At 54.9% G+C, this 26354-nt stretch overlaps 1 protein-coding gene across 7 annotated transcripts; it reads left to right on the forward strand.

The window, feature by feature from the left end:
- The first annotated feature begins 5959 nt into the window (after positions 1 to 5959).
- Positions 5960 to 25607, forward strand: PDLIM7 (PDZ and LIM domain 7). Of its 7 annotated transcripts, none has more exons than XM_047777976.1 (13): positions 5960 to 6061; positions 7031 to 7136; positions 11124 to 11275; positions 11357 to 11387; positions 11830 to 11948; positions 12623 to 12759; positions 12921 to 12957; positions 13911 to 13981; positions 14138 to 14375; positions 15361 to 15541; positions 24812 to 24932; positions 25022 to 25137; positions 25268 to 25607. In XM_047777976.1, the coding sequence occupies exons 2-13, from the start codon at positions 7041 to 7043 to the stop codon at positions 25352 to 25354; spliced, it is 1386 nt and encodes a 461-aa protein (XP_047633932.1). In that variant the 5' UTR covers positions 5960 to 6061; positions 7031 to 7040; the 3' UTR covers positions 25355 to 25607. The 7 variants fall into 7 exon arrangements, with proteins under 7 accessions (XP_047633932.1, XP_047633933.1, XP_047633935.1 ...); XM_047777977.1 differs by having other exon boundaries at positions 13920 to 13981; XM_047777979.1 differs by lacking the exon at positions 11830 to 11948 and adding an exon at positions 12336 to 12352.
- The last annotated feature ends 747 nt before the right edge of the window (positions 25608 to 26354 follow it).

A 26354-nucleotide genomic window follows, 5' to 3' on the forward strand; every position in this document is an offset into this window, starting at 1 on the left:
GACCCAAGACACTGCAGTCAGATTCCCTTTTTTTTTTTTTTTTAATTTCTTTAGGGCCTCACCTGTGGCCCATTCCTGGGCTAATGGTTGAATTGGACTACCCCAGAAATGCGAGATTCAAAGCAAATCTGCAACTTACACCCACAGCTTGCAGCAATGTTGGCTCCTTAACCCACTGAGCAAGGCCAGGGATCGAATCCTCATTCTCACGGACACTATGTTAGGTTCTTAACCTGATGAGCCACAACAGGAACTCCTGCAATTGGATTCTTAACTCACTGTGCCACACTGGGAACTCCTCCTCAAGACTTTTATATCTTCTTCCTTCCAACCCTGACCATTCTCATTTCACATATTTACTGGCGAAATGGTGGCCAATAGATGTGAACACCCTTCACCTCCCAGTGCCTCCTCTACAGGAAAACCCACCTCTGCACCATCTCCCTTCTGCACTACAACCAGAGAGTGTCTGTCCCCATGGAGTTCCTATTGTGGCTCAGTGGGGCAAGAACCTGACATAGTGTTTGTGAGGATTTGGGCTCAATCCCTGGCTTCACTCAGTGGGTTAAGGATCTGGTATTGCCATGGCTGTGGTGTAGGCAGGCAGCTCCAGCTCTGATTTGACTCCTAGCCCAGGAATGTCCATATGCCTCAGGTGCGGCCATAAAAAGAAAAAAAGTGTTCCGAGCTCCTCTCACCTCCCAACCACTTGACAAATCCACCTCCGCCCTCTCTCTTTGACTCATTAAATCCAACGCCATCATCATTGTTTCCAGCCACACACAAACATGCTCTGTCATTTTATTGAAAGAAACCCTCCCTTGACCTCTCGTTCTCCTGCAGCCATCTCCCCCTTGCTTTGTTCCTCTTCACTGTGAAACTCCTCAAAAGAGTTGTTGATTACTCTCATTTCCACTTTCTCACCTCCCATGGTCCCTTTGGCCCTGGCCAACTCCAGTCTCCTGGTGGTCCCATGACTGCTCTTATCAGGGTCCTCAACCTCCTTGTCCCCCCAGATAAAAGCAGCCTGGACTCCGTTGAGCTGGCAGTGGCATTCTGCCACCTCCTTTCTTGGAACATGGTCCTCATTTGGCTTTCGTCCTCCTCACGGGTCTTTCCTTCCCACATTTTGCTGTCTCCTCCTCTGCCAGAGTTCTGCCCCGGGCTCTGGCTCAACACTAGTTGCCCATGGAATCACCTGGGAGCCTTTAAAAAATGCCCATGCCTGGGCCCACAACCAAGGGCTCAAATTCTCTCCATCCATGCGGGCCCCGGGCACCACTTTTTTTCAGTTCCCCAGGTGATTGTCGTGGGCACTCAGGTGGAGAACCACTGCCGTTAAGTGAGCCAAGGTGGTCTCAGGTCTCACAGATCATCTAAAGGCTGATGACTCCTAAAGATCTATCTTCAGCACAGATCTCTGCCCTGAGCTCCAGAGTTAGGAATTCTACTGCAGGAGTTCTGGTTGTGGCTCAGTGGGTTAAGACCCTGACATAGTGCCTGGGAGGATGTGAGTTCGATCCCTGGCCTTGTTCATCATTACATAACATTGGTTTTGGATCCCGTGTTGCTGGAGCTGTGGTGTAGGCAGGTAGATGCAACTCTGATTTGACTTCCACATGTGGCAGATGTGACCGTAAAAAGAAAAAAAAAAGAATCCAATTGCACACTAGACTTTATGTCTACAAGGCATCTGTGAATCTAATGTGTGAAGGGAGGTTGAGGGGAGGCAGGTTCTGTGGAGTCATGTCCCAGGGTGTCTGTGGCCACAGAGGACAAAGCCCGGAAAGATGTTGGCACCACAGAGAGGCAGATTTCAGCTCCACATATGGGAGAATCCTCCTGACAGGTAAAGTCTTCCCATAATCGATCAGGCTGCCACAGAGCAAGCTGCGGCCAGGAGATTCCATCAGTGTGCCTGCAGCAAGGACCTCTCAGCTCCACAGTGACAAGCCAGCCCTTGCCAACTCAGCAAATCCTAGGACGCACTATTACCCAGAGTCAGGTTCATGTCCAGAACTGGAACCCAGGACTCTGGGAACTCTGTCTAGCATGGGATTTTTTTTGTTTGTTTTTGTTCGCTTTTTGTTTTTGTATGTTTGTCTTTAAATAAAAACAACCCCAGGGAATTTATTGTCATGTGGTAATAACATAGGTTGATTAAAACAATATGAATATATGTTTTAGAACTGCACTCCTGGGAGCTCCTGTTGTGGCTCAGCAGGTTACAAACCTGACTAGCATCCATGAGGACTCAAGTTCCATCCCTGGCCTCGCTCAGTGGGTTGGTGATCCAGCGTTGCTGTGAGCTGTAGTGTAGGTCAAAGACTCGGCTCTGATCCCATGTTGCTGTGGCTGTGGTGTAGGCCGGCAGCTGCAGCTCCAATTCAACCTCTAGCCTGGGAACCTCCATGTGCCCCAGGTGTAGCCCTAAAAAGCAAAAAACAAACACACAAAAACTGCACTTCCAACAAAGCACACTCGAAAAAACAAACTGCCTTGCCTTTTCAGCAGTTTTTCACTTCATTGATCATTTCTAGTTGGAGACACTTTGGGGCAGAGGAATATTGTCTCCTTTTAGCATGATTCAACCCAATTGTTTTCTTTTTTTTCTTTTATTTTTTTTTTTAAGGACCTCACCCATGGCATATGGAGGTTCCCAGGCTGGGGTCTAATCGGTGCTGCAGCTGCCAGCCTACGCCACAACCACAGCAACGCAGGATCCAAGATGCATCTGCGACTAACACCACAGCTCACAGCAATGCTGGATCCTTAACTGGGCCAGGGATCGAACCCACAACCTCATGGTTCCTAGTCGGATTCGTTTCCTTTGTGCCACAATGGGAACTCCAACACAGTTGTTTTCTTGACTTTGTTTTAGAATGAATTTCTTCTGCATCATCTAACACAAGGTTCATGTACTCATCAAAACCAATGACACAGCCCTCTATCTGCAATTCACTTGCTCATAAAGCCACACCTGAATCTGAGATCTATTTTGCAAGTATCTGAAGATGAGGTTGATGGACTGCACTTTCTGGCCCTGGCCACGGTATGCCGTGGTGTAAGCTTACAAAGACCACGCTACCTCAAAATGCCTGGCATGATTTTTTAAAATTATAAATCTAAGCCTTTTGTGGCAATTTTTCTGAGTTTCCAACCACACTGTAGAAGAGAAATTCTGGATACCTCTAGGACTCTAGGGACCTGACTCTGGAGCTGCAAGTGTCCTGACCACTAGGGGGCACTGTGTCCCAGCCCAGGGCGGGCTCCCACCCAGGCAAGGCCTGTGCAGGGATGTCTGGTGGGTCCATCTACACCTGAGCCTTACAGGGCCCCAAGGAATTGGACCCAGGAGCTTTCTCTGCTGAAGGACTCCCAGGAGCCCCAGGCTACCACTTTTTCCTTTACTCATTTGCTGTTTCACTTTCTCAGTCCTTCCTTCATCTGTTCATTCATATCCACTGTGTGCAGGCACTGGGGAAATGGTGGACAAGACAGACAAGCCCCTGCTCTCATAGGACTGACACTCTAATAGGGACAAAGGCAACGAAGAAACAAACACTTAATATAATGTCCCATGGTAGTTAGTGCTATGGAGAAAAATAAAGCAGGATAAGGCACTAGTACGTGATGTGGGTGAGGAGTCAGGCTGCTGTTTTAGATAGGATGACCAAAGAAGGAGGAGGCAACATCTGAGCAGAGAACTGAGCACAGTGAGAGAGCTTGTTGTTTATTTTATTTTAGCTAAAAAAAATTTATTTTCTTTTTCATGGGTGCAGCTGCAGCAAATGGAAATTCCTGGACCAGGGGTTGAATCAGAGCTGCAGCTGCCGCCTACGCCAGAGTCATGGCAACACCAGATGTGTGCTGCTTCTGTGACCTATGCCACAGCTTATGGCAACGCCAAATCCTTAACCCATTGAGCAAGGCCAAGGATCGAATCTGCATCCTCAGAGAGACAATGTTAGGTCCTTAACCCACTGTGCCACAACAGGAACTCTGAGAACCTATTGTTTAGATATCTGGGAGAAAGTGTTTCAAGCGGAAGGAGCCACAAGTGCAAAGGCCCTAAAGCAGGAATGTACTTGCTGTATTGGAGGAACAGTGAGGAGGGCAGAATGGCTGGAGCAGAGTGAGCCAGGAGAAGGGGGGGAGGTAGTTTATTAGTGTCTGAAAGACTTTAGTTTTATCTTAGGTGCAACTCCATCCCACTGAAATGCTAGAAGCCGAAGGTGTATGGTGTGATTTCTGCTTTAAAAATACCACTTTGAAGAAGACTGGGGACTGGGCAAGGGTAGAAAGAGGGAGATCTGTTAAGAGACTGCTGAGATGTCCAAGCACGAGACAAGTAGCAAGGACAAACACGACAGCCAGGTGTGGAACAGAGTCAGAAGGTGGAATCTACAGAATCTGAGGTTCTCAGAGTTCCTGTTGTGGCACAGTGGGTTAAGGACCTAACATTGTCTCTCTGAGGATGCAGATTCGATCCTTGGCCTTGCTCAATGGGTTAAGGATTTGGCGTTGCCATAAGCTGTGGCATAAGTCACAGATGAGGAAGAAGGAAAACTTCATGATTTTTACTGGCCTAACCAGATGAACACTGTTTTTATTTTTTTTCCTTGAAGTAAGGAAGGAGTTAGGGAGGTGGGGAAAATGAAAGTTTAAATTAGGACGTAACTGGAATTCCTGTTGTGGCCTTGCTGTGGCTGTGGCATAGGCCGGCTATAGCCTGGGAACTTCCATATGCCCCTGGGTGCAGCCCTATAATGAGAAAAGGCCAAAAAAAAAAAAAAGTGAAAATTCTTACAGTTTATATTATGAGGGGAATGATGCAGAATAGGGGGAAATGTAATGATGATGGTGGAGGTAGGAGAGTAGCCACAGCCATGCCCTAGAAGGAGGTGAGGGGTGGATGCCCGTCCTGATCCCTGGTCAATTTCCGCCCACTGCGCTAGCGTTGGGACTGTGGGGACTGTGAAACCCCCACTGGAGGCGCTGCCCACTCTGGAGTGGGGTACCAGGACTATCTCGACAGTTTGGGGGTCAGCCCTCAACCTTCGGAGGGTCAGGGGGTAGGAGTGAGGGCAGGGCATAGGGTCGGGGCCGAGCCAAAGGCCTTTATACCTCTGTCTGCTGCCTTCGGTGGAGTGTTCTGCAAACTTAACTGTAAGCTCCCCCTGTGTCGACCTCAACTAACCCCACCTCCAAGGTTCACCCCCTCCCTCTTCCAGACCAAGTCTGTCCGATTTAGATATTCCTTTTGTGTGTGTGTGTCTTTTTGCCTTTTCTAGAGCCGCTCTCCGCAGGAGCAGCATTATGGAGATTCCCGGGCTAGGGGTCTAATCGGAGCCATAGCCACTGGTCAGAGTCACAGCAACGTGGGATCCGAGCCGCATCTGCGACCTACACCACAGCTCACGGCAACGCCGGATACTTAACCCGCTGAGCAAGGCCAGGGATCAAACCCGCAACCTCATGGTTCCCAGTCGGATTCGTTAACCACTGCGCCACGACGGGAACTCCCGATTTAGATATTCTTGAGCTATCAATGGCTGTGCCTTACGCCAAACTATGCCTATCTTCATGGTGGCCTGTGAGGCGAGTATTACTGTCCCACTTTCCCAGTAGGAATCTAGGGTTCAGAGATGACTCAGGTCCAGATCTGCCTGGTTTGCTTGGCGACTTGCTTTTCACTCGGCCAGCGGGAGGCGCAAGGGGATGGGCGAGCCGCGGGTTGGGCTGTCCAGCAGCCCAGACCCCCCCAAACCCTACCCAGGCCCCGCCCCATTAAGGGGACCAGGGAGAGCCTTGCCTTACAGCTCAAAGAGAGACGGGACTTCGTGATTGGGCGGAACGGAAGGATTCGGCGGGGCTTCCTACTGCCTGGGAGACTGCTCATGGGCTCAACTTTTGACGGAGGCGTGGCCACAGGCCACGCCCCCTTTCGCGGGCTCATAGCGGACGTCTGCGGCGGGGGCGGGGCCAGAACGCGGGCGGTGGATCCCAGCGCGGCTCTCTGGAGCCCGCTGCTGAGCAGCGCCCCGGAGGGGCCGAGCAGGTACAGGCGACTGTGCGGGGCGTTTCGGGCTGGGCCAGGCGGGGGGGGCAGAGGCCTGTTAGGGGCCACAGCGGGCACTAGGGGTCGTGGCCAAAGCTGCGCTTCCTCCGGCGTGCGGGAGCCGCTACCCCCGCCCCCGCCTTCCTGAGGCGAAGCCGGCTGCGGCGGGGCCGATTGGCGCCTGCGCCGCTTCCTGCCCCCGGGACTCGGCCAATGCATGGGGCCGGGGCGGGGAACGAGGGGGAAACCGAGTCACGTCAGGAGGGTAGTAGGCCTGTGGGGGAGGCATCACCCCCACTGAACTCTAGGATGAATTCCCTTCCTGTCCACGCTTTGAAGTCCCAGTCCCCACCGACCTACGCAGGGGCCGCGCACCCGCCCAGTTCCCCCAGCGCTCAGGGGTCCCGCCCTGGGTCAGGGCAGCTTCGACTGGTCCGGGAATGGCTAGTACCCGCTCCAGCCGCCTCCCTCCCTTCCCCTCCCCCTCGCGTCCCGAGCCCCCGTGTGTTCCCTCCGTTGGCTCTCCGCACAGTGTCAGCTTACACGCCTTATATAGTCCGAGCAGGCTCCAGCCGTGGCCTGCCTGCCGGGACCTGGGGGCGGGGGGAAGGAGGAACGCCGGCCCCGGACTGGCCTTGCCGTCTAGTTCCAGGCTCAAGGATGGCTTGGGGGGAAGCCAGAGCCAAATTAGCCCTGCGATCCACTCCTGGATGAAAAGAATCTCAAGGCTGGATTCGGGCTCCCCTCACCCACCCTGTCCCTTGGGGAAGGGGGGTTGCCGCTGCCTTTCCAAAGTGAAGCCTGCCAGCTAGCAGCCCAGCCAAACTTAACAAGTTACCCTCCTACCCTTGCCCTGGGTGTGCTCAGCGTCTGCTCGTGCCTTCCTGGCACTAGTCCAAGCCTGATGTCCAGAGCTAGGCCTGCCTGTGTACCCACCATGCCAGCTGCTCACCTTTTCTCTCCTCTCAGGAGCGGCACCATGGATTCCTTCAAGGTGGTGCTGGAGGGGCCAGCACCTTGGGGCTTCCGGCTGCAGGGGGGCAAGGACTTCAATGTGCCCCTCTCCATCTCCCGGGTGAGCCTAGATTGAGGGAGGGGCTCCCCCAGGGGTCTTGGGGTGCTCACATCTCCAGTGGGTGACAGAAAGAGCCTGAAGAGGAGTGAGCCACGGCCGGTAGGCCAGGAGGTGCCCAGGTCCAGATATGTGGGCACTGCCATGAAGACTACCAACCTAACTAGGGAGATACTAGGAGAGGAGCCCCCACACTTCCCTAGCACTGCACTGTACCTGATGCTGTTCCATGAAGCTCCTGTGGCCACCTCCAAGGCGGGATGCCCATTCTGAGGTCTCCAGGAAGTGTCTAAGCTTCTTGAGAGAGCAATGCTTGGAGCTAGGCCCCAGGCAGGGCTCTCTGACTGCAGGATCTCACTTCATTCTCACTGCCACCCAGGGAATAGCAACTGTCATCCTGTTTTTCCAGATGAGCTAACTCAGGACTCGGAGAGGTGAAAGGGCTCCTTCAGCAACTCCGTGGCAAAACAGGGATTGGAATTCAGCCACAGGGATGGCTGGCAGTCTGTGTGTGTGAGGGGTGCCTCTCCCCAGCCTGTGTGAGGACCTTCCATCCCATCCACTGGTCACATTCAGGATGGAGTGGCCTTTGACCCCAAGCAGGGGTTGGGATGGGTCTCTAGGACTCTGACTTCAGCTTCTGAGATCCTGTCCTGATGGGGGTGGAGCTAGGGGCCGGCTCCTCCCTGTGGCAGGGGGATTGCCTTATAAGCCCAAGAATGCAGCCCCACGCAGGGATGGCCAACTGTTGGCTGGAGTCTGCAGGGCTGAAAAAGGCTGGTCTGCTGGACCCCTGACCACATCAGTGGGCCCCTCAGCTCATCGCCCCCAGGCTGTGGCTCTAGCCATGGGATCAGCCATGGGACATGTAAAACAAGCTGCCTGCCCTGAGAGAGTGAGGCCAGCCCTTGGGCTGGTATCTCTCACTGTGGTGGGGGATGGAGGGTGGGTTCAGGAGGAGGTGGGGACTTCCTGCCCCCATATCCGCTTATCCAGAGAGGCCCACCCAGACTCCTGGTGGGCAGGCAGCTATTGGCAGGAAGCCCAAGGCAAGCACAGCCTAGAGGGGGCCGGAGGGTTGTCCAGGTGCAGCTGAGCTCGAGGGGGCTCCAAAGCAGAGTCTGTCGGAATTGGACTTGGTGGCCAGAACAGCTAGGCTGTCACTGTTCTCAGGGATCCTACCCTGGGAGCTGCGCTACCAGAAGGGTAGCTAAGGGCAGTGATCTCCGTACCACATATACCCACCCTGTACACAATTCTCGAGTCTCTCCAGCCCTGGAAACCTCCCCCTGTATACCCCTTCCCTGGGAAAGTGCTAGCCAGTGTGACTGGGTAGCTGTAGGCCTTGGCTTGGCCTCTGAGCCTCAGTTTCTTCCTTGGTGAGGATGGGCAACAAAGTAGCCTAGGGGATGGACTTTCAGATGTGGCCTGCTGGGGGCACCCTGAGCCCAGGCTCCCTTGTCAGCAGGCCCAGCATGTGGGTGGGGCTACCAGCTGAGCCCAGCCCTGGAGTTGGACCTAGGCCCTGGTGGGTGGGCGGGTGTGTGGGGTGGTCTTTTCTGAGCTGGGCCCTCCCTCTCTCCCTCTACCCTGACCCCAGCGTGGAGTGGGGAGGGAGGGGCTAGGGCTGGCTGTGGGCCCGAGCCTGGGAGATGAGGTAACGTCTGGGATTTGGGGGTTGGGCTGCTCCGTGGAGCCCTCAGGCTGACTCACCCCCCACCTCCGTGCAGTGTCCAACCCCCTGGCTTTTCCCCTCCCCGGTCCCTTGGGCCTCCTTGCTTCTCTCTTCAGACACACCCGACCCCCCACCTCTCTTCTGCTTCTGTCTCTACCTCTCAGACTGCTCCCCTATCTCTCCTGTGCTTCTTGTCCTCCTCACTCCAGAGGAGGAGTAGTCCCCAGCTCCCCAGCCCCTCCCTGGGAGCCAGCTGCTTCTGCCCACCCCATACCCCCCACCTCAGGCTTAGCTCACACTTCCCAGGACCCAATGTGGGGAGGGAGTGGCCAGACCTGGTTTCCCTTCTACTGACTCACCATGACCTTGAGTAAGTCACTTCCCCTCAAGGGTGTCACTTCCCCATGCCCATTGTAAGGGGTTGAATTGAACTGGAGGTAAGATAGGGGATCCAAACCCTAAACCCAGCCAGAGGGTCAGGGAGTCTTTCCAGCCTGAGTTGGGCTCCAGCCCTCAGCAGAGGTAGCCTGGTAGGGTCAGAGTCCTGGCACTGCCTCTTGAGTTGCTAGCTGGGTGACTTGCAGCAAGTTACTTAACCTCTCTGTTTTCCCATGTGTGAAATAGCTATATTCCTAGACTCTACTCCACAGGGTTGTTGGAGGATTCAGGATGTGGCAGTACTAGGTACTCAATAAAGTAGGTAGGCTGCTCTTCTAACTATTTAGCTGGTGAGCAAAGGGTCCTCCAGTTGTCTGACTCTTCTAACCTCCCAAGAATGAACTAGAGCCATCAAGCCCAGCTCTCCCTTCTTACCCTAGTGCCATCAGACTCTGCACTATGAGCCCTGAGCCATCTCTCTAGAACCTCTTACCTGCCTCAATGCAGTCTGAGCATCAGCCCACCTGAGGAACCTCCTGGGGCCACAGGCAGCCTGTACCCCTCAAACCCAAGGAGGTTAAGGAGTCTGTGAAGTGTGAATCTGCCTCCCAGCACGTCACCCTGAGCCTGCTCAATGCCAGGCCCCTTGCCAGATGGCCAGGCAGCCCTGTGAGCTTAGACAAATGAGCAGCAGTTCCACTCCTGCCTGTGTTGCTGCCACCAGGCTGGAAGGCAGGGAGAGCCCGGTTGGGTTCTTCAGGGTCACCTCTGTCAGGGCCCTGGGAAACACCCGACCCCGGGCCTTGATACTGCTATTGGTTCCTCCTAACCTCAAGGCCAGATCCTGGTTCCTTCCAGCATTCAAGTCCTTCATAAATCACCGGACTCTCTCACAGCATAGGCAGCCCATTCTACCCTCCTTTCACCAAAGCCCACCACTTCCCAGAAGTCATCTTGATGGTTTCAGGTCATGCTAGTGGTGACCCTTCCACTACTACTATTGCTCCTCATTTGCCACAGGAACCAAAGATTCCCAGCCCAGAGGCTGAAGGATTGTGGGGAGAGGGTGATGTGGCAGTCTGGGGTGACATATATATTTACAGCCCATGAAGCCCCAGCTAACACATTGAGCCCCATTCAGGCACTGATCACTGGGAACCTAGAGGTGATGCGACCTCTTCCTGGCTCTCAAAGGGTCCTGGTAGATCCCTGCACATGGCTCCAGGACAGAGTGCTAGGAATGTGAGAGGTCAGTGAGAGCACCCAGCAGTGGTCAGGGAGGAACTTGCCACACAAACAAACCAGAGGGCATGTCTGGTGGGTGGGACGGCCTGGGCAAGAGGCCAGCAGGGGCCTCAAAAGTCTGCGGTTGGAGCTGAGAAGCTTGGGTTTTAGCCTGAAGGTGGTTGCTTGTTGATGTCAGCAGTTTCTGGACTGAGGGGAGGTCCATGGAGGTGAACAAATAACTAAGCAGAGTAACTGAGTTGATGGTGAAGCTCATATGAAGCCCTACCCTCTCCTAGATCGATTTAGTATCGGGTGCTGCCCAGAATTTTTTTTATTTTTTTATTTTTTTTTATGGCCACACCGAGGCATAAGGAAGTTCCCAGGCTAGGGGTCGAATTGGAGCTGCAGCTGCTGGCCTACACCACAGCCACAGCAACACCGGAGCCAAGCCATGTCTGCAGCCTACACCACAGCTCACAGCAATGCTGGATCCTTAACCCATTGAGCGAAGCCAGGGATCGAACTGGCATCTTCATGGATACTAGTTGAGTTTGTTACCACTGAACTGTGATGGGAAGTCCCCAGAAATGTTGAATGAAGAGAACTCTGGTTTCTGCAAGTGGGGCAGCTTAGGAAGGGTAAGGTTGGTGGCTGTTAGCCTGAGTTTGGTCAGCAGTCTTGGGCTTCCATGACATTCCATCTCTCCTTAGCTCACTCCTGGAGGTAAAGCTGCGCAGGCCGGTGTGGCAGTAGGTGACTGGGTGCTGAGCATCGATGGCGAGAATGCAGGAGGCCTCACACACATCGAAGCCCAGAATAAGATCCGTGCCTGCGGGGAGCGGCTCAGCCTGGGTCTCAGCAGGTCTGTAGGCACTGAGCAGATCCGGCAGGTGGGGGCGCCCGTGGGTCCGGCCCGTCATCACCATTTCCCCTTCTCTTCTAGGGCCCAGCCAGCACAGAGTAAACCGCAGAAGGTAGGTGACGGGCCTGGGACATCTGGGCAGTGGGTTGGGTGGGTCTGGAGGTCTGGGCTGACCTGCCCTCCCTGGTGCCCTTGGTACCGCATCCCTGGCCATGAGAAGAGGGAGGAGGCCAGAGCTGGGGAGTAGGAACTGAGAGTTGGGATGGGGGCTGCCGCACGGTCAGGGCACCACGCATGCCTGCCTGGCTGTCCGTCCGCCTGCCTGCCTGGGCTGCAAGCCGCACTCGTTTGCCCGCCCTCGGGCCGCGTGGGCTGAGATCATTGCTCCCAAATGGGCCCCTTGAAACCTGAGTCGCCCCCTCCCCGTAGCCTCAGGCCAGATGTGTGGGGGTGGAGCTGGGGCGCCGCCGTCCTTTCCGAGCCAGGAGGGCGCCCCAGTCCGGCCAGGCCTCCTCCGCCCCCGCGCCCGCCCTGCCCGCTCTGTCTCCGCCCAGGCCCTGGCCCCTGCCGCGGACCCCCCGCGGTACACCTTTGTACCCAGCGCCTCCCTCAACAAGACGGCCCGCCCCTTCGGGGCGCCCCCGCCCGCTGACAACGCCCCGCAGCAGAATGGGTAGGTCCATCCTGCCCGTCCACCCACGCACCACCCACGCCATCCGTCCACTGCCCCACGCCCGCCGGCTGCCCGCTGCTGCTCCGTCTGCGCTGCGCCCCAGCCCGGCCGGAACCGTGCGGCAGCGACCCTTGGCGGCCAGGGTAAGGACTGCAGGCACAGGGCTCCTCCAAGAGTGTGGCTCCTGACCTGGCCACTGCCCTCTTGGGGGCTCTGAGCGAAGCAGTGCCCCTCACCGGTGGCCTGGGGTTGGGGTGTGGCCGGCTGAGCCTCAGACACTCAGTGCAGCCTTGCCCCCTGGCTACTCTGACCCCTTACCATCTTTCTTCCTCCCCTGTGTCTGTTCCTTTGTTCCTTTATCTGTCCATCTGTCCATTTCCTTCACAGGTGCAGACCCCTGACAAGTCAGTGAGCCCCCTCTGCCTGTCCCTCCTTTTCTTCCTTTTTTTTTGGCACTCTGGGCGGTGGCCCCTCCCCACCCTGGCTGCCCTCTCTCACCTTGACTGCCCTCCTCCCTTCCCACTTAGTTACCCCACCCCCCACCCAACAGGGCCCCTGGCCTTGCCCTTCCCCCCTCTCCCATCACCATAGCCCACATGTGCCAAATCTGGGGAGGGGCTGCCCCCCAGCTGCCCACCCCTAGCATGAGGTTCTGAGCCACACCCTCCCCACAGACAGCCGCTCCGACCGCTGGTCCCAGATGCCAGCAAGCAGCGGCTGATGGAGGACACGGAGGACTGGCGGCCGCGGCCTGGGACAGGCCAGTCCCGTTCCTTCCGCATCCTCGCCCACCTCACGGGCACCGAGTTCAGTAAGTGCCAGCCCAGGGAAGGGCAGACTCTCCTCCTGGCCACCAGTCCAGGCCTAGGCTCAGCTGGTGCCTGCTCTGGCAGCATGTGACCCCCTGCCAGGGCTCACGGCTGGGGTGGGCCTCTGTCTTCTCTTGGTCAATGCCTGTCTCTGCCCTCTCAGTGCAAGACCCGGATGAGGAGCACCTGAAGAAATCAAGGTAACAGGAGGAGCGCTAGTCCCTCTTTCTCACCTCCTGTCTCTCCCATTCCAGCCACCACCCTGAGGCTGCTCCTGGCTGCCCCTAGCCAGACTTCTTCATTCTCCTTCCTTCTGTCTGCCTTCTTCCCTCCCTCCCTCCCTCCCTTCCTTCCTCCCTTCTGTCTCTCCTTCCTTCCACTTCCTCCTCCTTCTCTCTCTGCCCCTCAGGGAAAAGTATGTCCTGGAGCTGCAGAGCCCACGCTACACCCGCCTCCGGGACTGGCACCACCAGCGCTCTGCCCACGTGCTCAACGTGCAGTCGTAGCCTGGCCCTCGCTGGCCAGCTGCCCTCTGTGCCTCTCTCTTTCTATTCCTCCACCCAGGGCACCCCACCTTGGTGCCTCCAGCTTCTGCCTACCTCACCCATCCCTTTCCTGCCCCTGGACTGAGCCTCCTGCTGGCCTGGCCCTGGCTACCCTCCTGGCACAGGGTCCAGCTCCATCTGACACTGCCTTCCCTCTTTGCCCTATGGTACTGCTGTCTGCCAGGTCTGTGCTGGCTTGGGCATGAAAATAAACATCCTCGGCCCTGCTTTCTCTGCCTCTGTCTTCTATCTTTGTGGGCTTGGTTTGCATTTGGGGTGAGGGGGTGTCAGATAAGTTCGGATCCAGTGTGGGCCCTGCCAGCCTGGGTCTCAGTGGGTGGGTACCCAGCAAAGAGGGCCCTGCCATCAGAAGGAGCCCCAAGAGCTGCCCCAGAGTCAGTGCCCTACCCTACCTCGTAGCCCTGTGCAAGTGGCCAGCCAGCTGGACCCCAGCTAGGAAAAGCTGCCCTACCCATCCCTACCCCAGGGACCTGGAGCCCAACCTGGCAGCGCATGCACCCAGGCATCTCCCATGGGGCCAGCAGGACCAAGGTGGGGTGGGAGGGGCCATGCCAGGAGTCTCAGCAAGGCAGGGCCTTGAATGGCAGATCTTGCAGCCAGGTGCCCAGGACAGAAGCCCCAGCCCCAGCCTCAGCTACACCCCAGGAACCCTGGCCTGGTGAGAGAGAGTGGGCTTGGCTTTGGGCCTGGGGAAGGGTGGGTAACCTCCAGGGGGACGGGGGCGGGCTCCTCCAAGTTGGCCCAGGCTATCCCCCTCGTCCTGTGGTGGGGTCCCTGGGCACACCCCCTGGAGCCACTTTCCTGGCCTTGGCAGGCCCTCCCACCCCCAGCCCCACCAGCCGCCCACCCTGGGCTGTGGACCCTGCATTTGCTGAGCGCTACGCCCCAGACAAGACCAGCACGGTGCTGACCCGGCACACCCAGCCAGCCACACCCACGCCTATGCAGAACCGCACCTCCATCGTGCAGGCCGCTGCTGGAGGGGGCCCTGGAGGGGGCAGCGGCAGTAATGGGAAGACTCCCGTGTGCCACCAGTGCCACAAAGTCATCCGGTAGGTGGCCCTGTTCTTTTCCTACCCTGGCCTTTCCTGACCTAAAGTCCAGCACTGGTGTCTTTCCAACCTTTGTTCCCCCATCCATCTCCCCACTCATCTCAGCTGCCCCTATACAAGGATAAGGATCTGATCCCCAGTTGGAGTGAGGGTAGGGGATCTGGCCTGAGTCCTTCAGTTCTGAATCCTGCATTACTTACCCCTGGCCCAGCCCCATCAGCCTCTGTCAGCATTTGCCCTGGTGAAAGGGTGGAAGTGCCAGCCACACAGCCAAGCTGCAGCCCTAGACTCGCTGCTCTCTGGGCGAGGAAGGGCCTGCCCCCTCCCAGCCCCTCCACCCCTCTGTCCTGCTCTCTCTGCTAAGCCTCTGCTCTCAGAGCAGACAGGCCAGAGGTCCCTCCCTCTCTGCACTGCTCCCCCGGGGACCAGCAGAATCAGCCAGCCCCCCTAGGATCAGCGTGTCAGATTCGAGACCCTTCTTCATTTTCATCTCTGGCCCTATGCTGCTCTCAACTCCTGTCAGCTCTTGGGCTCTGTGAAGCAGTCCCTTCTTCAGATACCCCCATTATCTGGGACCAGCAGGGTCCTCCCCAAGCCAGATGGAACAGGCAAGCAGGACAGGGAAGATACCAACTCAAGTGTCCACTGGTCTTCAGGGCTCCCGGGCTCTCCGGGCCTCCTGCCTCCCAGGGCACCAGTTCTTAGTTCAACTTTTCAGGCCTAAGTCAGCAGCTCCCACCCAGTGTAACCGTCCTCCCAGTTCTAACACTGCCCTTGTCCCTCATCTCCCATCATCAGAGTGCGGCAGCCTCAGTCTTGCTGTGTGACCTTGGGCAAGTCACCTCCCAAGCTTGTTTCTTCCCTATTTGGAGGTGGAGAGAATGAACCTTCCCTTTGAAGCTTCAGAATAGGCACTGGGTACACCCCCTGGGGCTCCGACCCGGTTTGCCTCTACTCCCACTCACTGCCCTCACCTCCCCCTCAGGGGCCGTTACCTGGTGGCCCTGGGCCACGCTTACCACCCCGAGGAGTTTGTGTGCAGCCAGTGTGGAAAGATCCTGGAAGAGGGTGGCTTCTTCGAGGAGAAGGGCTCCATCTTCTGCCCGCCCTGCTATGATGTGCGCTATGCACCCAGCTGTGCCAAGTGCAAGAAGAAGATCACAGGCGTGAGTGGGGCTGGTGGGTGAGTGGGAGGGCAGGTTCCACCCTTGAGCATTGGGGTGTGTTGTTGAGCAACTCCTGGGCCTGGGGACTCTCCCTGCAGGAGCCCTTTGGGTCCTGAGCCTAACCATCGGGCTGCTAAGTTAACTCCTCTTTCCATCAGCAAGGATCCTCTTAATAAATGACCTAAATACACTCAAAAGGGCTCAAGCAAGAAAGTTTTGGTGCAAATAATCAGAATGGTCAAGGGTCGCTCACTTCAGGTCCAGCTGAATGAAGGTGCTTGAGGTCTTCAGGAGTCTTTCTACCACATGCCTCTGATTTCATCTGTGTTGGTATCATTCCTGGTATGCTTTTCCCTGGAAAGTGGCAGAGGTGGTGGCACAGTGGCTCCAGGGTTATATCTCCCCAGGTTAGCACCACAAAGTAAACAAGAGTATCTCTGTGCTAGTTGATGCATCAAGAGTCCCAGCGCTGGGGAGTTCCTGTTGTGGTGCAGTGGAAATGAATCCGACTAGGAACCATGAGGTTGCCGATTCGATCCCTGGCCTCCATCAGTGGGTTAAGGGTCTGGCATTGCTGTGAGCTGTGGCTCGGATCCTGCGTTGCTGTGGCTGTGGCATAGGCCACCAGCTGTAACTCTGATTCTGCCCTTAGCCTGGGAACCTCCATATGCCTCAGATGCGGCTCTAAAAAGTAAAAAAAAAAAAAAAAATTTGGAGTTCTCTTCATGGTACAGTGAAAATGAATCTGACTAGGAACCGTGAGGTTGCGGGTTCAATCCCTGGCTTCGCTCAGTATGTTAAGGATCCAGTATTACTATGAGCTGTGGTGTATGTTGCAGATGCGGCTTTGATCTGGTGTTGCTGTGGCTGTGACGCAGGCCGGCAGCTGTACCTCTGATTCGACCCCTAGCCTGAGAACCTCCCTATGCCACGGGTGCGGCCCTAAAAAGCAAAATAAAAAAAAAAAAAGAGTCCCAGTGCTGGGAGTTCCCTGGTGACTCTGGTCACTGCTGTGGCACAGGTTTGATCCCTGGCCCGGGAACTTCCACATGCCATGGCTGCAGCCAAAAAAAAAAAAAAACAAAAGGAGTCTTCATTGCTAATGCTCATTGGCTTGGCTTGGCATCACATGCCCATCTCTGAGCCAACCCCGTCACTAATTGACCAGACCTGGGTGACATCCACCTCTGGAGTGAGAGGTCTGATTGGCCTCACCTGAACTGCAGGACTGGCTCCGTGAAATAAAACCTAAAGTGGGGAGGTAAATGCTGGTCAGGCCAAAACAAAGGATGGCTGCTGGGAGTTCCTGTTGGGGCTCAGTGGTCCTGTGCAGCAGAAACGGCTCAGACAATAGGGCAGAAGGAGAAATAAGGCTTGTGGATAGGAGAGCTGCCCTCTGAATCGAGTGTGAAGGGGCAGGCAGGGCTTCACCAGGCTGAGGGTGGGCACAGTGGGTGCTGAGGGAGAGTCGGCCGAGGATGAGAGCCCTGACCATCTTACAATGAGGTCGGTCTCATGTGGAGTGGAGGGGCACCGTCAGACCAGAGAAGTGTGTGGAGGCTGATTTTTGAGGGTGTTGGAAGTCTGAGCTGGGGTGGGGGAGGAGCTGGTGGAAGGGACTTCAAAGATGTGCACATCCAGACACTCCCTGTTGAGACAAATGTGCAGATGGAATTCCCATTGTGGCTCAGTGGTAATGAGCCTGACTAGTATCCATGAGGATGTGGGTTGGATCCCTGGCCTCGCTCAATGGGTTAAGGATCAGGCACTGCTGTGAACTTGGTGTAGGTCGCAGATGCGGCTCGGATCCTATGTTGCCGTGGCTGTGGTATAGGCCAGCAGCTGCAGCTCCGATTTGACCCCTAGCCTGGGAACTTCCATGTACCTGGGTGCAGCCCTAAAAAGCAAAACAAACAAAAGAGATGGCTGCTTTGTTGGGATTGCATTTAGCTCTGATAATGGAAAAACCCACTAACAGAGATTGAAACAGAAGGGGTAGGATTTACTTCCATTGCAGGAATTCCAGGGGTAGAATAGCAGCTCAGGGGTGCCTGTAGGCTTTTCCTGTCTCTTACTTCTGAAATCCTTAGCATGTGGGCCTATGTCCCCAGGTTTATTGTATCATGGTTGCCAGGTGAGTCCTCAAGCCCCAGACCTACTTTCTTGTTGCAGGCAGAAAGGAGAGAGAAGGGGCAGATGCTTTCCTTTTGACTCTGGAAGGAAAACCAGGAGCTTGCATCTTTAACTCAGTGGTTGAAATTGTTATCCTCTGAGCACCTGGGCTGTGGGGGAAGCTGACAAATCCAGTGTTTTAGCTTCCATCCTCCATAAGAGAGGAACGCAAAAGAGAGGAGGGTTATGACAGGCTTTTGAGAGGCTAATCCGTAGTATCTGCTGTTCCTAATGTATGAGAAAATGGAGACCCTGAAAGATGACTTCAGGTGCTTGAAAGGGCACAGGACTATTGATTGGCAAAGCCAGAAATTTAGGCTAAAAAATTTGTGATTCAAAATCCTATTCCTGAAGTTGTCTTATGGCACAGTGGGTTAAGGATCTGGCACTGTCACTTCAGTGGCACAGGTCACTACTGTGGCATGGGTTTGATCCCTGGCCCAGGAATTTCCACAAACCATGGGCATAGCCAAAGGAAAAAAAAAAAAAATCTTGGAGTTCCTGTTGTGGCTCAGAGGGTTAAGGACCTGACTTTGTCTCAGTGAGGATGTGGGTTTGATCCCTGGCCTTAGTAGGTTAAGGAAGGATCCAATGTTGCTGTAAGCTGCAGCGTACGTCACAGATGCGGCTTGGATCTAGTATTGCCATGGTTATGGCTGGCCACAGCTGCAATTCCAATTCAATCCCTGGCCCAGGAACTTTCTTCCATATGCGCAGGTATGGCAGTAAAAAGAAAAAAAAAAAATCATATTCTTCCCACCGAAGCTAAATATACAGCACAGCCTGGCTAGGTCTCCTTCAGGGCAACCTAGCTGCCACTGGAGCTGGGCTTGGGACTTGGGTCAGCACATGTCATGGGCTAAGAGTGATGCAGCATCTACCTTCTCCTACTCGTTCTCTTTATTATCCCCAGGGTGTCCACGCTGGGGACACCCCATGAAGAGACAGCCGTGGACCTGCCCCCAGGAACTCACACAGAAGAAGGGTAACAAGGGCTGAGCAGCCCGAGGAAAGGGGGGTGAGCAGGCAGCATGACAAGTTGAGGAGGTTCCATTTGTACCTGAATGAAAACTGAAGCCCAGAGAAGGGCAGAAACTGCCCAAGGCTACAGAGCATGAGGGCCCAGCCACAGCAGCCCCAGGCATTGCCGACTTCCAGTGTGGGCTGTCTTGCCACTCACGCTTCTCCCTCTTACTGGATCCATAAGCAGAGCTTCCAGATGTGACCAGAGAGTTCTGTGGTGTTTTTCATATTAATGACCATTACCTTGAACTCAAGTGCTGGAAAACTCAAAATAATGGCAGCTATCTCTCACTTAAGGAAGTCCAGAGGTGGGCAGTCTGGGGCTGTAGGCAGATCCAGGCTCCTGTATCTTCTTTCTCGGACATGCTCAGCATTAGCTTACTTAACCACTCATAGTCCAAGATGACTCTTAAGCCTCAGGCAAAATTTCCATGTTCCAACTAGCAGAGAGTTGAAAAGGCAAGAAGGAATGGAAGCCATCTTTAGAAGATGCTGCCACCCAACCCTTTTATTTCCATCCTATTGGCCAGAACTCAGTCACATGACCATGTTCAGCTGCAAGGGAGGGCGGGAAATATAGTCTATTTTGTATAGCTATATGCCCAGCAAAGAATGGGGGTTCTATCAGTAGACTGGAAGGGGAGAATGGATATTATCACAGTCTCTGTTTGCATTGTAGGGCACTTACTGTGTGGAGACATCCAGCTTCACAGTCATACTGTGAAGTCAGTTTAAAGTTGAGTTTTCTCATCTTAGCAGATGAGGACATTTTGGAGTGCCCAATGGGGTACAGTGGGTTAAGTATCCAGCATTGTTTCTGTGGTGGCGCAAGTTTGATCCCTGGCCCGGCACAGTGGGTTAAAGATCCAGTGTGGCTGCAGCTGTGGTGTAGGTCACAGCCAAGGCTCCGATTCCATCCCTTGCCCAGGAACCTCCATGTGCCATGAGTTCGGCCAAAAAAAGAAAAAAAAAAAAAACCAATGCAAAAAACAGATGAGGGAAGTTTTGTCCAACATCATAGTCATCTCCCCACCAGACTAGGCCACGCCCTATTGGACTTTTCTAGCAGGATGGGCTGGATCCCAGAAGCTTTCTTAAGCTGGGCATCTGGATTTGCTTTCCACAGATCAAGGCACAACTGTTTGCTGACGGCTCTGCCTGCCTTATACCACACTCTTATCCCACCCTGTCCTAGTTCTGAGTGGGCAGGGTTATCACCCAGACCACAGATGAGGTGCCAAGGCTTTCAGTGCCTGGCTGGCTCCTGGGTCCTAGAATAAGCCCAGAAGAAGGTAGCCAGCCCTGCTCCTACCCCAGCCCAGGCCAACAGTTCCACAGTGTGGCTTCCCCTCTGCAGGATCTCCAGAGCCTAACAGACCCCAGAGGGCCCCTTCCTCACCCTCCTATGGGGCAGGAGGCTAACCTTCCCAACTTGCCGTGGGCCTCAGGCTGTGCCTGCTCCTGGTACTTGGAACTGTGCCTGCTCTTGGATCTCAGAGTGGAACGCAGGGAGAGAAACACAGGGCAATCAGATTGTTTCAGCAGAGTTGGAGGGAAGCTCTGGGGGATGGGAGAGGGCATATTAGAGGGGACACATCTAGGGTTCCTGCTGTGGTGCAACAAGATTCATGGTGTCTCTGCAGTGCTGGGACGCAGGTTTGATCTCCAGCCTGGCACAGTGGGTTAAGGAACTGACATTGTAGCTGTGGCTAAATTGCACCTGTGGCTTGGATCTAATTCCTAACTCCATATGCCACAGGGCAGCTAAAAAGAAAAAAAGAGTTCCCATTGTGGCTCAGCAGTAATGAACCTGATTAGTATGCATGAGGATTCGGGTTTGGTCCCTGGCCCCGATCACTGGGTTAGGAATCTGGCATTGCTGTGAGCTGTGGTGTAGGCTGGCAGCTCCATCTCTGGTTTGACCCTTAGCCTGGGAATTTCCCATATGCTACACATGCAGCCCTAAAAAGAAAAAAAAAAAAAAAAAGGACATGTCCTGGTCTGGGGACCCTCTGGTGCTCTATGCTCTCAAGGCTCACCACTCACCATAAGCACCCCTTACTCCAGTGCTCCAGCCACGGAGGAGTAAGTTTTGCCAGTGTGTGTGCTGCTCCCCTCACTGCAGGGCCTTTGCACAGGCTGTCCTTTCTGCTAAGAAGACTCCTTAGTGTCCTCTTTACCTCATTCCTTCTCATCTGGGACACTAACGGCACTTCCTTGGGGCACTTTCCCTGACACCCACCCTCTCCACCAGGCCAGGCTCCTCACAGTTTGCTCGCTAGCCCCCAGGCCTCTTGTCTCCTATCTTCCCCAGGGGTGAACTCCATGGGCTGGGACCAGGGCTATTTGCTCACCAATAATACTGTGCCCTGTATATATGAAGTGGTCAGTAAACACTTGAAGGAGTGGATGCTGGAGTTCCCTGGTAGCCTAGTGGTTAAGGATCTGGTGTTGTCAGTGCTGTGGCTGGGGTTTGATCCCTGGCCTGGGAACTTGTGCACATCAAGGGGGTGGCAAAAAAAAAAAAAAAAAAAAAAAAAAGGGTGCATGGAAGTGGCCTTGTAAACAACTTAAAACTTGAGTAGGAATTAGCTTGGAAAAAGATCGGGGGAGAATGCTCCATGCTCCAAGCAGAGGGAACAGCTTGTGTCACAAGGCAGCACCCGGGGAGGGTGTGAGATGAGGCGGAAGAGGTGGGCAGGAGCTGTGTTAGAAGTTTGGCGCTGGGGACTAATGAGGTCAGATGTGCCTCCTTGGAGTACAGGGAGACAGCTGGGGGAGGGCTTGGGTCAGGGCAGTGAGGACAGGAGAGGCAGGCAGATTTAGGAAGCTCTGGGGGTAAGAGACATGGAAAACTGGCTCATGGGTTTTTCTGGATGCTGGCAGCAACCTACCTCCATGCCACATGCCCACTGGGCCCAACCCCAGGCTCCCCACACTCCAGCCCCAGCACCCCCCCTGCCCCGGTTCCATCAGCTCACAGCCCAGTTCCTTCCCTGGACCCCATGTCTGGTCCTTGAAAAGAAGCAACACCAGACAATGGGAAGAGCCAGCTTTGGAGTGAGCCAGACTTGGGCTCAAAACACATCTCTGCTGTCTATTGGCTGTGTGACCTGGGGCAAGTCACTTTCTCTGAGCTGTGCTAAAATGGGGGTGGCAGTAACTTCTCAGCTGGGGTGTATGTGAGATGTGACATTGCTCTTATAGAGGGCCACCTGAGAGCCAGGTGCTTCCCATGCTTATGTCTTGCTTGGTCCACACTGTTTTTTTCTTTCTTTGTTTCTTTCTTTTTCTTTTCCTTCCTTTCTCCCTCCCTCCCATTTTTCTTTTTTCTTTGTTTTTTTTTTTTTTTTTTTTTTGCTTTTTAGGGCCGCATTCACGATATATGGAGGTTCCCAGGCTAGGGATCAAATTGGAGCTGTAGCTGCTGGCCTACACCACAGCCACAGCAATGCAAGATCTGCCCCATGTCTGCGACCTACACCACAGTACAGGGCAATGCCAGATCCTTAACCCACTGAGCGAGGCCAGGGATCGAACCCACGACCTTATGGTTCCTTGTTGGATTTGTTTCCACTGCACCATGATGGGAACTCCCCTCCCTCCCTTTCTTCCTCTCCCTTCCTTTCTTCCTTCCATTCTTTCTGCAGTGACAAGGCCAGATCCTTAACCTGCTGAGCCATAGGAGAATCCAACTCCGTGTTTCCTTTTTTTCTTTCTTTTTCCTGCTACAGCTACAGCATATGGAAGTTCCCTGGCCAGGGATGGAATCTGAGCCGCAGCTGCCATCTATGCCACAGCTGCAGCAACACCATATCCTTAACCTACCTACTGCACCAGGCAGGGGATCAAACCTGCGCTACCTGAGACAACGCCGGATTCTTAACTTGCAGCACCAGAGCAGGAGCTCCCTATGTTTCATTTTTAAATTAATGGCCTATATAAAAAAATCAGATGTGACTTTAACACTGAGATTTCAGCCTGAGCCTTCCAGGCATGCCTGATGAGATGGTCAGCAGCATCCCTGCAGGCAGAGCAGGTACTCCCCCACCACACAGTCCCAACCCAACTTGCTCCTTTGTGGAAGGCACCTGGCCCTGGCAGGCACTAGGTTTGGGACCCCCAGCTTCCGATGTGAGGCCATCTTCACAACAAGTCTGCAGAGCTGGGATTAGGTTCCCCATTCATGAAGGGAAGGAGCCAAGTGTCAAAAGAAGGTAAAGTTATTGGCCAAGCCACCAGCTAAGCAGCAAGGTCTAGTGGGACCCACAGATCTGATCTGACCGCCCCCTCAGGGCTCCCCACTGCTCTCTGCCTCTGCTGCCCAGGGAGAGCTCAACCCACCAGCAAGCCCCTGCTCTGTCAGACCTCCAGTGAAACAAGTTAACCGAAGTCATGAGCACACTCACAGGCCAGGCACTGTTGGGATATATCAGCTAATAGAACAGTTGACATTTTGTGCTTTCCTTGGCCTTATGTTGGGGCAGGAAGAAGAATGGGGTGAAGCAGACAATAAGCAATAGACACAATAGGTAGGGAGCTCCCGTCTTGGCTCAGCAGTTAACAAACCCAACTAGCATCCATGAGGATGCGGGTTCGATCCCTGGCCTCGCTCAGTGGGTTAAGGATCTGATGTTGCCGTGAGTGTAGGTCGAAGATGCATTGGATCCTGCGTGGCTGTGGCTGTGGCTAGGCTGGCAGCTGTAGCTCTGATTTGACCCCTAGCCTGAGGAGCTCCATATGCCACGGGTTCAGCCCTAAAAAGACAACAACAACAAAAGAAAGGGAGTTCCCTAGTGGTTTATGGTTCAGTGATGTTCCTGCTGTGGCACAGTTTCAATCCCTGGCCCAGGAACTTCCACATGTCGTGGGTGCAGGCAACAAAAAAAAAGAGAGAGAGGGAGAGAATAAAAAGAGAAAAAGGAGAGAGAAAAGAGACACAATAGGTAAACCACCTGGTGGTATGTTCATATGGAAAAAGAAGTGCAGGTTTGAGCTATTGGGAAGGCGGGTTGGCGTATGAACTGATGGTGTCAGAGTGGGTCTCCTGGAGGAAGTGACATTTGAGCAGAAACTTGGAGAAGCTGAGGGCTGAGCCTTGCAGATATCTGGGGCAGAGCAGTCCGGGTAGAAGGACAGCTGGTGAAGCCCCAAGACGGTGTGCCTGGTGTGTCAACTGTGGGCGAGAGGCCCTGTGGGGAAAACAGAGGGACAGGCCAGACTCAGACTGCAGGCCTCTTGGCCTTTCGGAGGGCTTTGGCCTTTTTTTTTTTTTTTTTGGGTCTGCATCCTTGGCATATGGAAGTTCCCACGCCAGAGGTCGAACCCATGCCATAGCAGTGACCCCAAGCCACTACAGTGACAATGCTGGATCCTTAACCTGCTGAGCCACAAGAGAACTCCGGGGCTTTGGCTTTTGCTCAGAGAACTGTGAAGCAAGCAGGGATTGGAGCATAGAGAATGTGGCCTGGCCCAGGTTGCCGTCAGTCTGGAGCCACCAAGGGAGGAGCAGAAGCGGTTTTGTGCAGCAACCCAGGTCAGAGGTGCCGACGGCTCACATCCCACACCAAGGAGGCTGTGAGGGAGCTGCCTCATAGTCTGGTGGCTCAGTGTGTTAAAGATCCAGTATTGTCACTGCTGTGGTGTGGGTTTGATCCCTGGCCTGGGAACTTCTTAATGCCCAGGCACAAGCTCTCCCCCCCAAAAAAGAAGGCTCTCCGAAGTGGTCAGATTCCGGATGTATCTTGAAGGGGGACCCCAGCAGGATTTTGTGGTAGACCCGAAGTGGGGTGTGGGAGAAAGTGGGCATTTGGCTGGAGCAGATGGAGTTGCTGTCAACTGAGATGGAGACAGCTGTGGGGCTGGGGGAGGTTTGTGGCGACAGGGAGCTGAGGTTTAGATGTGGTGTAGTAGACAGCCACAGGGAAACCTCAGGGTTGGGGGCTGTGGGTGTGCAAGCAGTGGGTGTGCACATGTAACATTTACCATGAAAAAAGAGGGCCAAGCCTGCCTTCCTGGGTCCTGGGCTCTGGAGAGGAGGGTGCTGGGTGCCAGGTGACTCTCATTTCCTTCCAGGAGATCATGCATGCCCTAAAGATGACCTGGCACGTGCATTGCTTCACCTGCGCAGCTTGCAAGACACCCATTCGGAACAGGGCCTTCTACATGGAGGAAGGGGTGCCCTACTGCGAGCGAGGTATGGGGTGGAACGGGCAAGGGGGTGGGGCAGGGTGAGGGGGTCGGGCAGGGGGACATGCTGCGCCCCCTTCCTCGGTGTATCTTTAGACTATGAGAAGATGTTTGGCACAAAATGCCGAGGCTGTGACTTCAAGATCGATGCCGGGGACCGCTTCCTGGAGGCGCTGGGCTTCAGCTGGCATGACACATGCTTTGTGTGCGCGGTGAGTGCCCCTCCCCAGAACCCTGTTCTTCACTGGTCTCCCTCCCACCCCTGCCTCTGAAAACAGAGATTGGGAAAGGGCCTCTCCTGCTTCCCCCAACCCCATGTGACTGGACCTTGGCTGTCCCCAGATATGTCAGATCAACCTGGAAGGAAAGACTTTCTACTCCAAGAAGGACAAGCCCCTTTGCAAGAGCCACGCCTTCTCCCATGTGTGAGCCCCTCCCATGGGCTGCTGCCCACCCAGCCCTGACTGAGGGGTCGCTGGTTCTGGAGTCATTGCCCCAGATTTCTGGGTAGGGCTAGCAAAAGTCACCCCAACCCCAACTCCTGGCCCGAGCCCGGGGTTCCCTGGGCCCTGCCCCACCTCTTTCACCTCTCCTCACTCCCTCCACCACCACCTCACACTGGTGCTGGCCACACCGGCCCCTGTTCACATCCAGAGCCACAATAAACCTGTATCCAGCCGTGTCCCTTGTGTACTTCCTCCTACGCATCAAGAAAGGTGGGTTCTGGAGTTCCCACTGGGGCATGGTGGGTTAAGGATCTGGCATTGCTACAGCTGTGGCTTGGATTCAGTCCCTGGCCTGGGAACTTCCATATGCTGTGCGTGTGGCCAGAAAAAAAAGTGAGATCTGAGGCATGGAGCAGAGGGCTCACGGTCAGCAGGAGGTGGCAAAGGGGAATCCGCTCTGCTGGCCCAGGCGGGTGCAGCGTCGAGGAAGCCTGGTCTGGCCCTGGAGGTGAGGTACGTCTGTAGAGGTGGGATGTGGAAAGTAGTGCCCCAGAGTGAGGGCCCATCATGTGGTGCAGCCGGAGAAGGCGGGGCTGGAGAGGGCAGCCCTCAGGTCCTAGGAGGCCACACGTGTGAGGCCAGGAGTGGGAACAACCTCCTGAGGACAAGATGGGGGTGGGGAGACCAGGGTACAGGAGAGTTCAGGTTTGTGTGGTAGAAAGAGCCCCGAGAGCTGTGAGCAGGGCAGACGGAAGAAGGGAGACTAGGACAAAGGCCGGGCACCAGGGGAAGGAAGGAAAGCCACATGGCAGAGATGGAGCTCAGTGACAGTTCCCAGGGAGCCTAGAGCAGAGGCCTGGGCTGAGGGATGAGGAGAGGAAGGGAGATGAGTTTGCCAGGTGTCTGGAATATACCAGCCATTCCTTACATTGATCCTCCCAGGAACCCTGTGAGGTGTCTGCAGTTACTCTCATTTTACACAG

Source organism: Phacochoerus africanus, chromosome 4 (assembly GCF_016906955.1).
Source record: "Phacochoerus africanus isolate WHEZ1 chromosome 4, ROS_Pafr_v1, whole genome shotgun sequence".
NCBI classification, from domain to species: Eukaryota; Metazoa; Chordata; class Mammalia; order Artiodactyla; family Suidae; genus Phacochoerus; species Phacochoerus africanus.